The sequence below is a fragment of the Vicia villosa genome, linkage group LG1, assembly GCF_029867415.1.
Source record: "Vicia villosa cultivar HV-30 ecotype Madison, WI linkage group LG1, Vvil1.0, whole genome shotgun sequence".
Classification (NCBI taxonomy): domain Eukaryota; kingdom Viridiplantae; phylum Streptophyta; class Magnoliopsida; order Fabales; family Fabaceae; genus Vicia; species Vicia villosa.
In genome coordinates this window covers 60,387,756-60,400,544 of record NC_081180.1, presented here as the reverse complement: position 1 = coordinate 60,400,544, position 12,789 = coordinate 60,387,756, and the positions used below count along the sequence as shown (strand labels likewise).

The window sequence follows — 12,789 nt, the reverse complement described above, 5'->3', positions numbered from 1 at the left end:
TTTGTTTATGTTGGTATTTGTGAATCATGAGGAGATGAAGAGTCAGTCCTTTTTATAGCATGGACAGTAGAATTTGGTGTCTTGACTAGAACGTGGAAAGAGAGTTCATGAATTGAAATATAGGATAATTTTAATATAAAGTGTTCAAAATTCAAAATTCAAATCAAACGTGGGCGTACGATTTTCTAAGGAGGAAATAACATGGGAGGTTCTGATTTCTGAAAACCAATTTTGATTGTAGTTTTGGAGAGAACTGCGTACAAGAGTGTATTAATTCGTTACGGGTCCAACTTGTCACTTGTTGAAAAGTTTGTATGATGAGCTCAGCTGTTTGTAAATTGAAGACCAATAGTATATTTTTCCTACAATATTTTTTTTGAATTATATATTTTTCCTACTAAAGCTAAGTATCAACAAGTTTTTGTTGACCATTAAACTCTATACAGGAATCTCACTAGTCACTTTCAGTGGAATATCCTCTCTGACCTAATTTTTTCATCTAACTTTGTAAATATTAAATATAAATAATAAATTGTAATATATTATAGTAGAGTTGTTAAAATGGACTAGTCTATCATGCCCGAAAAATCTTAGAGTTTGGGTCTTAAAATTAAAGTCCATATTTTTTAGAGGTTTTTTAGCTCATTCCATAAAAGTCCGCTACTCATTAGGGCTAGCTCATATATGGATCGTGGGTAGCCCATTAGCCCGCATAATTATAAATTAAAAAATAAATATTTATATTTATATTGTAGTACATTAATTTTTTACACTTCACTAAATTTTATCTCTATTTTATTCAATCTTTCTCTTTTAAATATTATAATTAATATAATCAACATCCTTTCATCGTATTATCTTAGTTTTTCGATTAGGTTAAATATTCAAGTATTATTTTATACAATTTAGACATATATTGTATTTAGAAACACATCATAGTATTTATAAGAGATAATATAATACTTAAAAATATATTATATTTAAAATAATATAATTTTTAATTTTATTTGTAATAAATATTATGGAGTTTTTATTTTGATATTTTTAAATAAAAAAGTTCATTGAGGGTCGGGTAGCCCGAAGTCCATCTAGGGCCGGACTCGGGTATTAATTCTCGAGCTCATATTACACATGGCCTTCTTGGCCCAATCCTAAAAAGGCCATAGTCCGCCAGGGTCAGTCCGTTTAAGGTCGGGTAGCCCATTTTGACAGCTCTACCAGAATGAGGAAGATTAATCAAATTTATTAGGTTTATTTTTCTCTCTATTTAAGTATGAATTTAATTGATATATGCGCGGATAGTGTAGAAGTATTTTACAAGATTAGATAATCATGAATATTAAATGTTTGTAGATATTTGACTTTTATATAGTTAAGTCTATGTTTTCGTCCTTAATATTACAACATTATGTTGCGTCTTTTGAGTGTGAGGTTTGTCGGTTAGCAAAACACAATCGTGTCTTTTTTTCCTTCCAGATTTAATAAAATATCGAACCATTTAATGTTATTCATTCTGATGTTTGGGGGCCTGACTCTACCTCTTATGTATTTGGTACAAAATGGTTTGTCTTGTTTATTAATAAATATAGTCGATTAATTTGGATCTTCTTGACGAATACTAAATCAGAAGTACTACAATTATTTATCCAATTTTATATTATGGTACAAGCAAAATTTGGAAAACGTATAAAAAGAATTTGACCTGACAATGGTAAATAATATGACAATCATATATTTTAAAACTTCATTAGTAAACATGACATTATCTATGAATTCACATAGTAGAAAGAAAAAATGTCATTTACTTGAAGTTGCTCAACCTCTCTTAATTTTTAATGCCTGCTCTAAACTTTTATCGGGAGAAATATCATTCTTATTGATGCCTATTTGAGTCTTAGGTAATGTTAGTCATGTTCAATTTAAGCTTTTACATTTTCCCACTGTTCCCATATTACATAACCTTGAGTCTTGTGTGTTTGGTTATGTTGCGTTTGTTCATGTTGATGAACATATCATAACAAGTTGGATCCAAATGCTACTATATGTATATTTTTGGGTTATGCATCTAACTAAAGAAGGAAAAATATCATCATTTTTTCAATCAATTTTTTTTCTCCATACATGCCACCTTTCATGAAAATGTATCTTACTTCACTTGTCCTCGGCCTCAAGTGGAGAACATAAATGAGTTAGAGTTAGAGTTTGAGTTCCTTACCCTTGGTCTTAGCCTTTCTAGAGTAAAAATTCATGTTCCTACTCCTAAACTTGAGTCTATAAGTGTTATGGTTATGGTTTTCCAATGGTTGAACCTAAACTTGAGTCTATATTTGTTTTTAGTCCTCTAATATATCAAAGAAGAAGTAAACTTGACCCGCTCCAAAAACAAATACAATAGTTTGAATTAGAGGTAAATAATAAAAAAGATTCTTCTATTGGTGATTCTTATATTTCTGATACTTGTGATACTGACTTACATGATTTATCTATTGTTTTGAGAAGAGATAAAAGATCATGTCCATAATTATACAAATAATATTGTGAATTCAATGCCAATAACGAAGTATAAAACAAGAAAATAATAAAGAACAAGGAAGAAGAACACAAAAATTGGTTATAACTGATATTCTTTTACTTTCTCTCAAAAAAGATTACAAGTGTTACAAGAATAACAAATAACCCTCTCACCCTAAATTAGGATTTGCAGTATGCAATGATGAGAGACTAGTATGCTATTTATAATAAAACCTAACATACTAACTAATGAGTTTTTTCCACAAGGCCAATTACACAAGCTAACTTAATAAATTAGGGTTTAAACACTAAAACTTAATTTAACATGCTAACAATCCTAGCATCTTCGACACCAGCATGTGAACAACCTTCGACTTCATGCTTAATACTGTCGAACTAAGAAGCTACCCTTCGACCATACTAGAGTTTGATCCAATATCTCATAAATCTCCACCTTGGACCTAACTCTACAACATCAAGGGAACAAACTAGCTTTCTTTATGCAGCTTTATCAACTGCATACAGTGAAAAAAATTGCAACTCGGCAATATCTTGGTGATCATAACAACAACATTGGGATCTGTCGAAACCTTCAGCACTTGGACTTCTCCATGCACGATTACTTCTCTGACGAAATGCAGCCTCACATCAATGTGTTTAATTCGCTCATGATAGGCTGAATTCTTTGACAGGTGTATTGCACTTTGACTATCACATTTAACAGTGATACCTCGACCTTGAAGTTTCATCTCCTTCGCAAAACTATCAAGCCACAGTGCTTTTTTCACAGCTTCAGTTAGGGCAATATACTTCGCTATAGTGGTTGATAAAGCAACAACCTTCTAAAGTGTTGCTATCCAACTGATTGCAGTGCCAAGCATGGTGAAAACATATCCATAAATAGATTTTCTAGAATCCATATAACCTGCATAATCAGAGTCGACATATCCTTCAATTTCTGCTTTATCTTCACCCAAGGCTCCACCATAAATTAGGACCCTATTCAAAGACCCATTTATGTACCTTAACATCCACTTCAATGCTTGCCAGTGAGTCTTTCCAGGATTCGCCATGTACCTGCTTACAAGACTTACTGCATATGCTATGTCGGGTCTAGTACAGACCATATCATACCTCAAAGAACCAACTATATTAGCATATGGGATGCTATTCATATGGGAGCTTTCGACAACAGTACTGGGACACTGATCAATACTCAGCTTGAATTAAGGGTTCGTTGGAGTCACAACAGGCTTTGAATTCGACATACCAAACTTTTTAAGAATCTTCCGTAGGTATGCCTCTTGAGATAAGCATAATTTCAACTGCTTTTTATCTCTTCGAATATCAATTCCAAGAATCTTGGATGCAACTCCCAAATCCTTCATATCGAACTCCTTATTGAGTTTAACCTTCACCCTCATCACATCTTCCATATTATTGCTTGCTATAAGAATATCATCCACATAAAGCAACAAAATAACAAATGAATTACCATAGTGGTCGAACTTGTTAGAACAAGATTTGTTCTTATCAATTATCTTAGTTTTGATGATAACAATAATATGAATTTTGCTTAAGATAATATGGTACTCTAATCCAATGCAATTTCCCTTTCAGGAAATATATAAAGAGTACGCATAATTCAGCGCTCAGAAGATGTGTCTCAAGTGGTTCAGCATGCAACATCAGAACATGGTCTGGCAAGACATCAGAAGATGGTCGAAGCAGAATCAGAACATGGGTCTATGAAAGCATCAGAAGAACATGAGATCAGAAGCACTGAAGATCAGAAGATGGTATCACGCTCAGAAGCACTTCAAGATCAGAAGATCAGAAGATGCTGTACACCAAGCTGTTTGACTCTGATGATATTCAAACGTTATATTCACAAACATCAGATCAGAAGGAAGTACACGTGGCAGACTACGCTGACTGACAAAAGGAACGTTAAAGCTACTAAAGGCAACGTCAGTAGACACAGCGTGAACAAGGCTCGAGGTAGTTGACAAAAGCGTATAACATTAAATGCAATGCTGTACGGAACACGCAAAGCATTAAATGCACTCAACGGTCATCTTCTCAACGCCTATAAATATGAAGTTCTGATGAGAAGCAAGGTTAACGATTCTGCACCAAAACAACTTATATCAAACTTGCTGAAACTCTGTTCAAATCAAAACTCAGAATCTTCATCTTCATCAAAGCTCACTACATTGCTGTTGTAATATATTAGTGAGATTAAGCTTAAACTGTAAGAGAAATATCACAGTTGTGATTATCGCTTTTAAGAAGCATTTGTAATACTCTTAGAATTACATTAAGTTGTAAGGAACTAGAGTGATCGTGTGATCAGTATACTCTAGGAAGTCTTGGCAGTTGGCTGAGCAGTTTGTAACTAGAGTGATCAGTTGATCAGAATACTCTAGAGAAGTCTTAGGAGTGAACTAAGCCTAGAGTGATCGTGTTGATCAGTAGACTCTAGAAAAGTCTTAGGAGTGAACTAAGCAGTTGTTCCTGGAGTGATCAAGTTGTGATCAGAAGACTCTGGAAGACTTAGTCGTGGACTAAGTGGAAAACCATTGTAATCCGTGCGATTAGTGGATTAAATCCTCAGTTGAGGTAAATCATCTCTGCGGGGGTGGACTGGAGTAGCTTCGTTAACAGCGAACCAGGATAAAAATAATTGTGCATTTTATTTTTATCGTCCAAGATTTAAAGTTACACTTATTCAATCCCCCCTTTCTAAGTGTTTTTCTATCCTTCAGAACTGGCTTCTAACAAAACTTATGTGTGCCATGAACTTGTCGAATATCCTATTCCACTATCGAGGAGATTGTTTCAGTACATACAAAGATCTATTGAGCTTGCACACATAATCTTCTTTTCCCTTTTCGACATACCCTTCAGGTTTCCTCATCAGGATCGTTTCATCTAGATCACCATACAAGAACGCAGTCTTCACATCCATCTGTTCTAGTTCAAGGTCGAATTGTGCCACCATGGCAAGCAACATTCGAATGGACCTATGCTTCACAATAGGAGAAAATACATCATTGAAGTCGACACCTTCTTTCTATGTGAAACCCCTTGCGACCAACCTTTCCTTGTATCTTTTCGACGCAACTCCTTTGATTCCTTCCTTAACTTTGAAAATCCATTTACAGCTGACTAACCTTGCCCCAGCAGGTTTCATGATCAATTTCCAAGTGTGATTATCATGAGGAGATTTCATCTCATCATTCATGTCCTTCAGCCATTCAGTCTTATTTCGACTCCTCATAACTTCCTTATAGTCTTTAGGTTCTTCGTCTAGAACCTCACTTGTTGAGATTAAGGCATAAGCTATAAGATCTGCATACCCAAGTCTCTGAGGTGGCTTGATGATTCTTCTTGACCTATCTCTTGACAATAGATAATCATCGACAGTTTCCTCAACTTCCTCTGCATCTTCTTCTTCGACTTCATTTGGGATATACAATTCAGTATCAACATGCTCCACCTCAACAGGAATCTCTACCTGTTCCAGTTCTTCGTCTGATATTTCTGCACTTCGACCAACATCATCAGTTTTCTTAAAATCCATTTTAGCTTCATTGAAAACTACATCTCGAATGGTGATACTCCTTCTGTGACCTGGCCCTAGGCACCATAGCCTACAAGCTTTGAATCTGTCAATATCCCATGAACATGCATTTCAGAGCTCTAGGTTCGACCTTGTCTTGCCTAATGTGAGCATAAGCTACGCAGCCAAATACTCTCAGTCTGTCGAGATCTGGTGGATGTTCCGACCAAACTTCTTCAGGTGTCTTCATATCTAACGGTGTCAAAGGACATATGTTTATCAGATATGTTGTTGTCGAAACAGCCTCAACCTAGAACACCTTCTTTAACCCAGCACTAGTCAATATGCATCCGACTCTCTCCAAAATAGCTCGATTAAACCTTTCAGCCAAACCATTTTGCTATGGAGTACCTGCAGTAATTCTGTGCCTTGCAATACCAGAGGCAACACAAAAACTGTCGAACGCCTCATTGCAAAACACAAGACTATTGTTGGTTCTCAACCTCTTGACCTTTCTTCCAGTCTAATTTTCGACCAGAGTCTTCCAACTTTTGAAATTCTCAAAAGTTTCATCCTTAGTCTTCAGGATGAATACCCATAACTTCCTGGGATAATCATCAACTATGGATAGAAAATACCTTGCTCCTGAATATGATGGACACCTTGCAGGCCCCCAAAGATCAGTATGGATGTAATCAAGAGATCCATGTGTTCTTTGTTTGCCTTTGTTGAACTTCACTCTGCAAGATTTTCCAAGTACACGGGGTTCACAAAACTCCAGCATTTTGACTTTGTCTCCACCAAGTAGATTTTGTTTCCCTAATTCGACCATACCCCTTTCACTGACATGGCTCAATACCATGGGCCAGATTTCTGTCTTTGATAAAGGTTTCATGGATGCAACATTTGTCGAACCACTTACAACTTCAGCCTAAAGGGTATACAAGCCTTGTTTCTTCACGCCTCTCAAGACTTCCTTCGACCCCTTCATGACTCTTAGGATACTTTTCTCTCCTTGGAAAAGATATCCTTTCTTGTCGAATTCACCAAGAGAAAGAAGATTTCTCTTCAAATAAGGAACATACCTGACTTCAGTCAACAACCTTATTGACTCATCATGGAGCTTGAATCTTACAGATCCAACACCTGCAATCTTGCAAGCTTTGTTGTTTCCTAACTGCACTGATCCACCATCTTGATCACATAATTCCTCGAACAAGTCTTTATTTGGAGTTATGTACCAAGTGCAACATGAATCCATAATCCATTCATTCCTAGAGTCACTGCTTGAAACCATAAGGACATCAGATGATTCAAAATCATCTTAAACAATGGCCGCATTGCCATTATCCTTACCTCCATGATCTTTCAGGCGTTCAGGGCACACCTTTCTTGTGTGACTCTGCTTCTTACAATGATAGCATCGAATACCAGATGCTTCTCCATTATAAGACTTTTGCTGAATTTTGCCTTTCTTCTTGTCGAACTTACCATCCTTTTGCAAGAATTTTCTGTTAACGGCCAAACCTTCACCAACAGTCGAATGTTTATTCGAAATGTGAAACGGTAGTTCGACTAACTTTCATAATCACTTTTCATAATCACTTAATTTAATAGTTTTTTTTCCTAAAAGTTCTAAATCGAAACATAAAACCCCCCAATCAAAACTTCAATTGGTTAATATAATAAAGAATCCTCGTGAGAACGATACTCGAGTCACTTGTCGCTATCTACGGTTTTATTCAAAATAACTCGTTTTTGATCCGCGCGCGACAACTGATCACCCTTCCATACAGAAGAGTTTCTTTGAAGTGAGCATGTGACAGAGGCAAAGCGCACAATAGTAACATCGCTTGATCTTCATCATCGATCTTCACATCAGGAATGTGTGTTCCCCACAAGAGCCGAAGACGAGCAGAAGGCCATATGCGCCTTTGAAGTGACAGGTTTCACCCATACGAAACGCTCTAGAAAGTCCCCTAATTAAAAGCGAAAGAGTCAAACCAAGGTACTTGAGGAAGAAGGGAGATTAATCCTTGATCCCGAGCATTATCTAACAAAGTACGAGTCACAAAGAAGAGGTCAAAGAAGAGTCCAAATGAAGGTTTCCAAGATATGTACCCTGCACAAAGCTGGAACACCACCATAAAGGCCCAAGCTCCATGATGAATCTATGAGAGGGAAACTTTTAGATGGTTCACCACGACCATCTCAAAATCAGAGAAGGGTAGCCGTATCCCCAGCTTGGTGAAAAGACACTCGTAGAGGGGAACCGAACAACCCTCAAAGGAGTTACATATCCTTCCATCCTGACCTACTAGAAGAGTTGCTCAATCCGAGGAATTTCCAATTGTGATGTTTTCCCGGGTTACAACTCAATGGTGTTCAGAATGGAAGGAGTCCCAACTATTTCGGCAGCTACCCAATGGTACCTACTCACATTGGCCGACTCTATTAATTGAATACAGTTACGGGCCAACACATCAGCTATTTGATGATCACCAGGGTTGACCCAAGACACAGTATCCTGCCGCCCTTAGCACTCTATATGACGAGAAACTTCAGCGTTACTAGGGTCGTAACCAGTTGACTTTCGGTATGTTTGTACCAAGCGAGTAACATGTTCCCTCCTTTGACGACCAACCTCTATTTCTTCCTTGGTCAAAATAGAATGATGCATTAGCCCCTCGACAATGTTGTAACCCCGTTGGATTTTTCAATGAATAGAGATTCTAAAGTATTCGTTGACAAAGCTTCATTTGACAAAGATTCTATAGACAACTCTTCCACCTCCCAATCATCAGAAGCTCCGTTCTGCCGTAGTTTCCGCAATCATCACCATTTCTAATTCTGCAACGAAACAAACCCTACTTTTTATTTTTTTATTTCAAAATTAATTTTAAAATTTTAAAATATTAATATTAATTAAAATTACTTATTTTATTACTAATTTAAGTTATAATAAAATAAATAAAAATAAATTATTAATATCTAAAATAAAATTGTGAAATTCAATATTGGTTATTTAAAATTTCACTATTAGTAAAATTAAATTAGGTGTTTTAAATAATGCACTTAATAAAATTCACAAAAATAATTCAAAAATTGCATCATTGGGATTTGCTCTAGAAGACCATCTAGATGTTTGTCTTTTCATTTTTATCTTTAAATATAAAACCAAACTTTTACAAATGTAATTAGAAGACCATCTAGATGTTTGTTTAGGTTTATTATTTATTTTCTAAAGAAATATTTTTATCAATGGATAATGCTAATTTTTGTTCTTAAGAAACTCATAAATAACAAATTTATATTGAAACAAGCAATAAAATTGTTCACGTTTATTATTATATATAAATGAACATTTTTACTATTCTAATTGACCGTCTAGATGTTTGTTCATGTTTATTATTATATTTTTCTTTGAAAATATTTTTATTAATAATATCAATCTGTTTTAAATGTACAAATAAACGTGTAAATTATTTTTTAAGGGGATAACTTCTCTATCTATAGTGTGCCTTCCACCAATTACACTGTAATATTTAATTCTATCTTATTTAATTAATTATTAAATAGTATATTTTTTGGTTGTTTCCAAAATATTTTATATCGATAACTCTACCCAATTTTTTGTGCGGGATAGATAAGAATTCACCTTTTTTTTAATAAGTAATTTGTAGCTAGCAAATTTCGAGACTTTGAGAGGAACACACTCTCTCAAGACCCAAGCGTTTCCCTGCTATACCACATACACTAAACATGTAAATTATATCATGCAATTTTTAACAAATATAACATATTTAATTAATTATAAGAAGTATAATTATTGGTTGTTTCTAAGATATTTAACTGAATGTAACTTTATACAACTTTTTGAGTTGGATAGATAAGAATTAAATATTTTTTTAATATAAATAGGAATCAAGGATATACGGTCGTTCAAGCCATCTCTCTTTCCAAATTGCACCACAGTATTTCACTTCTTTAGCTAGTGCAACCAGTAACCATGTCAGAAGCAGAAAACACAAACATCAACATTCTCATGGTGTCAATGGCCTTACAAGGCCACGTTAACCCCATGTTAAACTTCGCCAAACGTCTCGTTACAAAGGGTGTTCATGTCACCATAGCCACAACCGAAGAAGGTCGTGCACGCATGCTCAAAAATACTGACCAGAATTTATCTAACTCAGGAATCAGCCTCGAGTTCTTTTCCGACGGTCTCAGCGTCGACTTCGACCGCTCCGATACAAAAACTGTAACCAACACCATACGTGAAAAGGGTCCTAAAAACCTTTCAAATCTCATCGACAGCCTCAGCAAAAACCAGACATTTTCATGTGTTATTATCAACCCCTTTGTTCCTTGGGCTGTTGATGTCGCAGCTGAATATCAAATCCCTTGTGCAATGCTTTGGATCCAAGCTACTGCTTGCTATTCGGTTTACTATCGTTACTTCAAGAACACTGATGTTTTTCCCAAGTTGGAGGATCCTAATGAGAAAGTGCATTTACCTGGGCTACCAGCGTTAGAGGTAAGAGATCTCCCTTCGGCAATTCTTCCTTCTAGTTCTCCTCATTTTTACCAACTAATGGCTGACTTCATCAAAGCTTTGGATAAAGTGAAATGGGTTTTAGGTTCTTCATTTATTGAAATCGAGGAAGAGATAGTGAAATCAATGGATTCACTAACTCCAATATATAATATTGGACCAGTGGTTTCACCTTCTCTATTAGGTGAAAAGGAGACAAGTAATGTTAGTGCTGATATGTGGAATGCAGAAGATTCATGCATGGAATGGCTTAATAATAAACCAAATTCATCGGTTATTTATATATCATTTGGTAGTTTGATTGTGTTGTCAAAAAAACAGATGAGTAATTTAGCTACAGCTTTGAAGAATAGCAACAAGAATTTTTTGTGGGTTGTTAAGCCACAAAATAATGGGGGGTTTACATGGGAGGATCCAGCTTATGAATTACCAAAAGAGTTTTTGGAAGAAACTGAAGGGAGAGGTTTGATAGTGAAATGGTGTGCACAGACAAAGGTGTTACAGCACCCTGCAGTTGCTTGTTTTATAAGTCATTGTGGTTGGAACTCGTTACTTGAGACATTGATAACTGGCGTGCCGGTTATTGCTTACCCTTTTTGGACTGATCAACCAACTAATGCTATGCTTATTGAGAATGTGTTTAAGAATGGGGTGAGAATTAAAGTTGGAGAAGATGGAGTTGGAAGTGTAGAAGACATTGAGAGGTGTGTTTATGAGGTTGTGGAAGGGCCTAATGCTGGTGAGTTTAAGAAGAGGGCTTTGGAAATTAAAGAGTCTGGAAAAAAAGCTACTCAAGATGGTGGTAGTTCTAGTGTTAATATCAATAAGTTTCTAAGTGAATTGACAGTTAAGATTGATCCAATGTCTAAAAACTTTACAATAGTGGGAAGGTTCATATCAACAATAGGGATAGGAATCACAAAAGCCAAAATGATTTTCTTTAGATTGATCCTCTCACGCTAAAGTGATGAAATTGAGGGTGATTCAAATGATGAAGTTGAAAGTTTTCCTATCATACCTCAAGTTGATGTAGCCAACTCTCTAAATATAGAGTGATTTTGAATTAAATTCATCAAGTCTGTATTAGCTCAGAATAATCATCTAATGTTAAATAAAAAGCATACATTTAGCTACATTAGATTTTTTTAAAAATATCTCTAGTTAGAACATTTGTTTTTTTTTTTGTGCGCTTAAAATGGATATAAATATTTATTCTTCTTTTGATTCGAAGTTCAAAAAACATACAATAATGGGAAGATTCATTTCGAGAATAAGAATCCGAAAAATCAAAGTGATTTTCATTAGATTGATTCACTCACATTGAAAACCTAGAGCGACGAAATAGAGGGTGATTCAAATTAGGGGTGTTCACGGTCCGAATTGGATCGGTTTTGAGGTAAAAATTAATCCGATCCAAAGTTAAAATTAGTTGCGGTTTGATTTGATTTTGATTGATTGATAAAAAGTCCAATCCAATTCGATTCAATTTCATACACACTACAAGGAAAATGCTCCCCAGCCACGTGATGTTGTGACGTGGTTTCCATTTGGCTAAAAAACAATGTTTGCGACGTGAACAAATGAGCGAGAAACTTGTTAAAAAAATTATTTCAGCAGAACATCAAAAAGACTTTCCGACATGTTAGAAAGCGTTGGGAATGTGATGGTAGCCGTCCCAAATGGATGGGCAAAGAAGTTCTTGAGCAACTTCTTGTCTATTTGAACACAAAAGAATATAAAGCTAAATCTAAAAATGCAAAAAAAACGAGGGCATCTGAAAAAAGGGTCACTTTAATGCAGTTGGAAGTATAAGTACTTACGAATATTCTCGACGCACAAAAATTATTCCTACTTTTTGATGTTATGTTTTGATTAATTATATGCTTTTAATTAAAGTTAATTTTATTATTTAGGCTAAGAAGTTGGGTAGACAACCACTCATGGTTGAGCAGGTTAAAGAGACCCGGGCAAAAAAACGGGTGACTTTGTTGACGAGCGTACACGAAAGGTTTTGGTAAGTTATTCAATTTACATTATCCGTATTTCTATATAATATACTCCTAGAGAAGAAGAGTCGCTTCATCTAGATGTTAATTTTTATATTTGGAATGAAGTCGTTGGCGGAAAAGGGTCTAATGGATGTTTTTTTGGTAGTGGA

The 12,789-nt window shown here is 35.4% G+C and overlaps 1 protein-coding gene across 1 annotated transcript; it reads left to right on the top strand.

Moving 5' to 3' along the window:
* Positions 1–10,045: 10,045 nt before the first annotated feature.
* On the top strand, positions 10,046–11,743 carry LOC131607359 (UDP-glycosyltransferase 84B2-like). Its single transcript, XM_058879377.1, has one exon. It carries the CDS (start codon positions 10,086–10,088, stop codon positions 11,592–11,594), a length of 1,509 nt encoding a protein of 502 aa, XP_058735360.1. The 5' UTR covers positions 10,046–10,085; the 3' UTR covers positions 11,595–11,743.
* The last annotated feature ends 1,046 nt before the right edge of the window (positions 11,744–12,789 follow it).

Bases quoted from the DNA above. Each gene is read 5' to 3' on its own strand.
- LOC131607359 (XM_058879377.1), top strand. From the start codon at position 10,086: ATGTCAGAAGCAGAAAACACAAACATCAACATTCTCATGGTGTCAATG.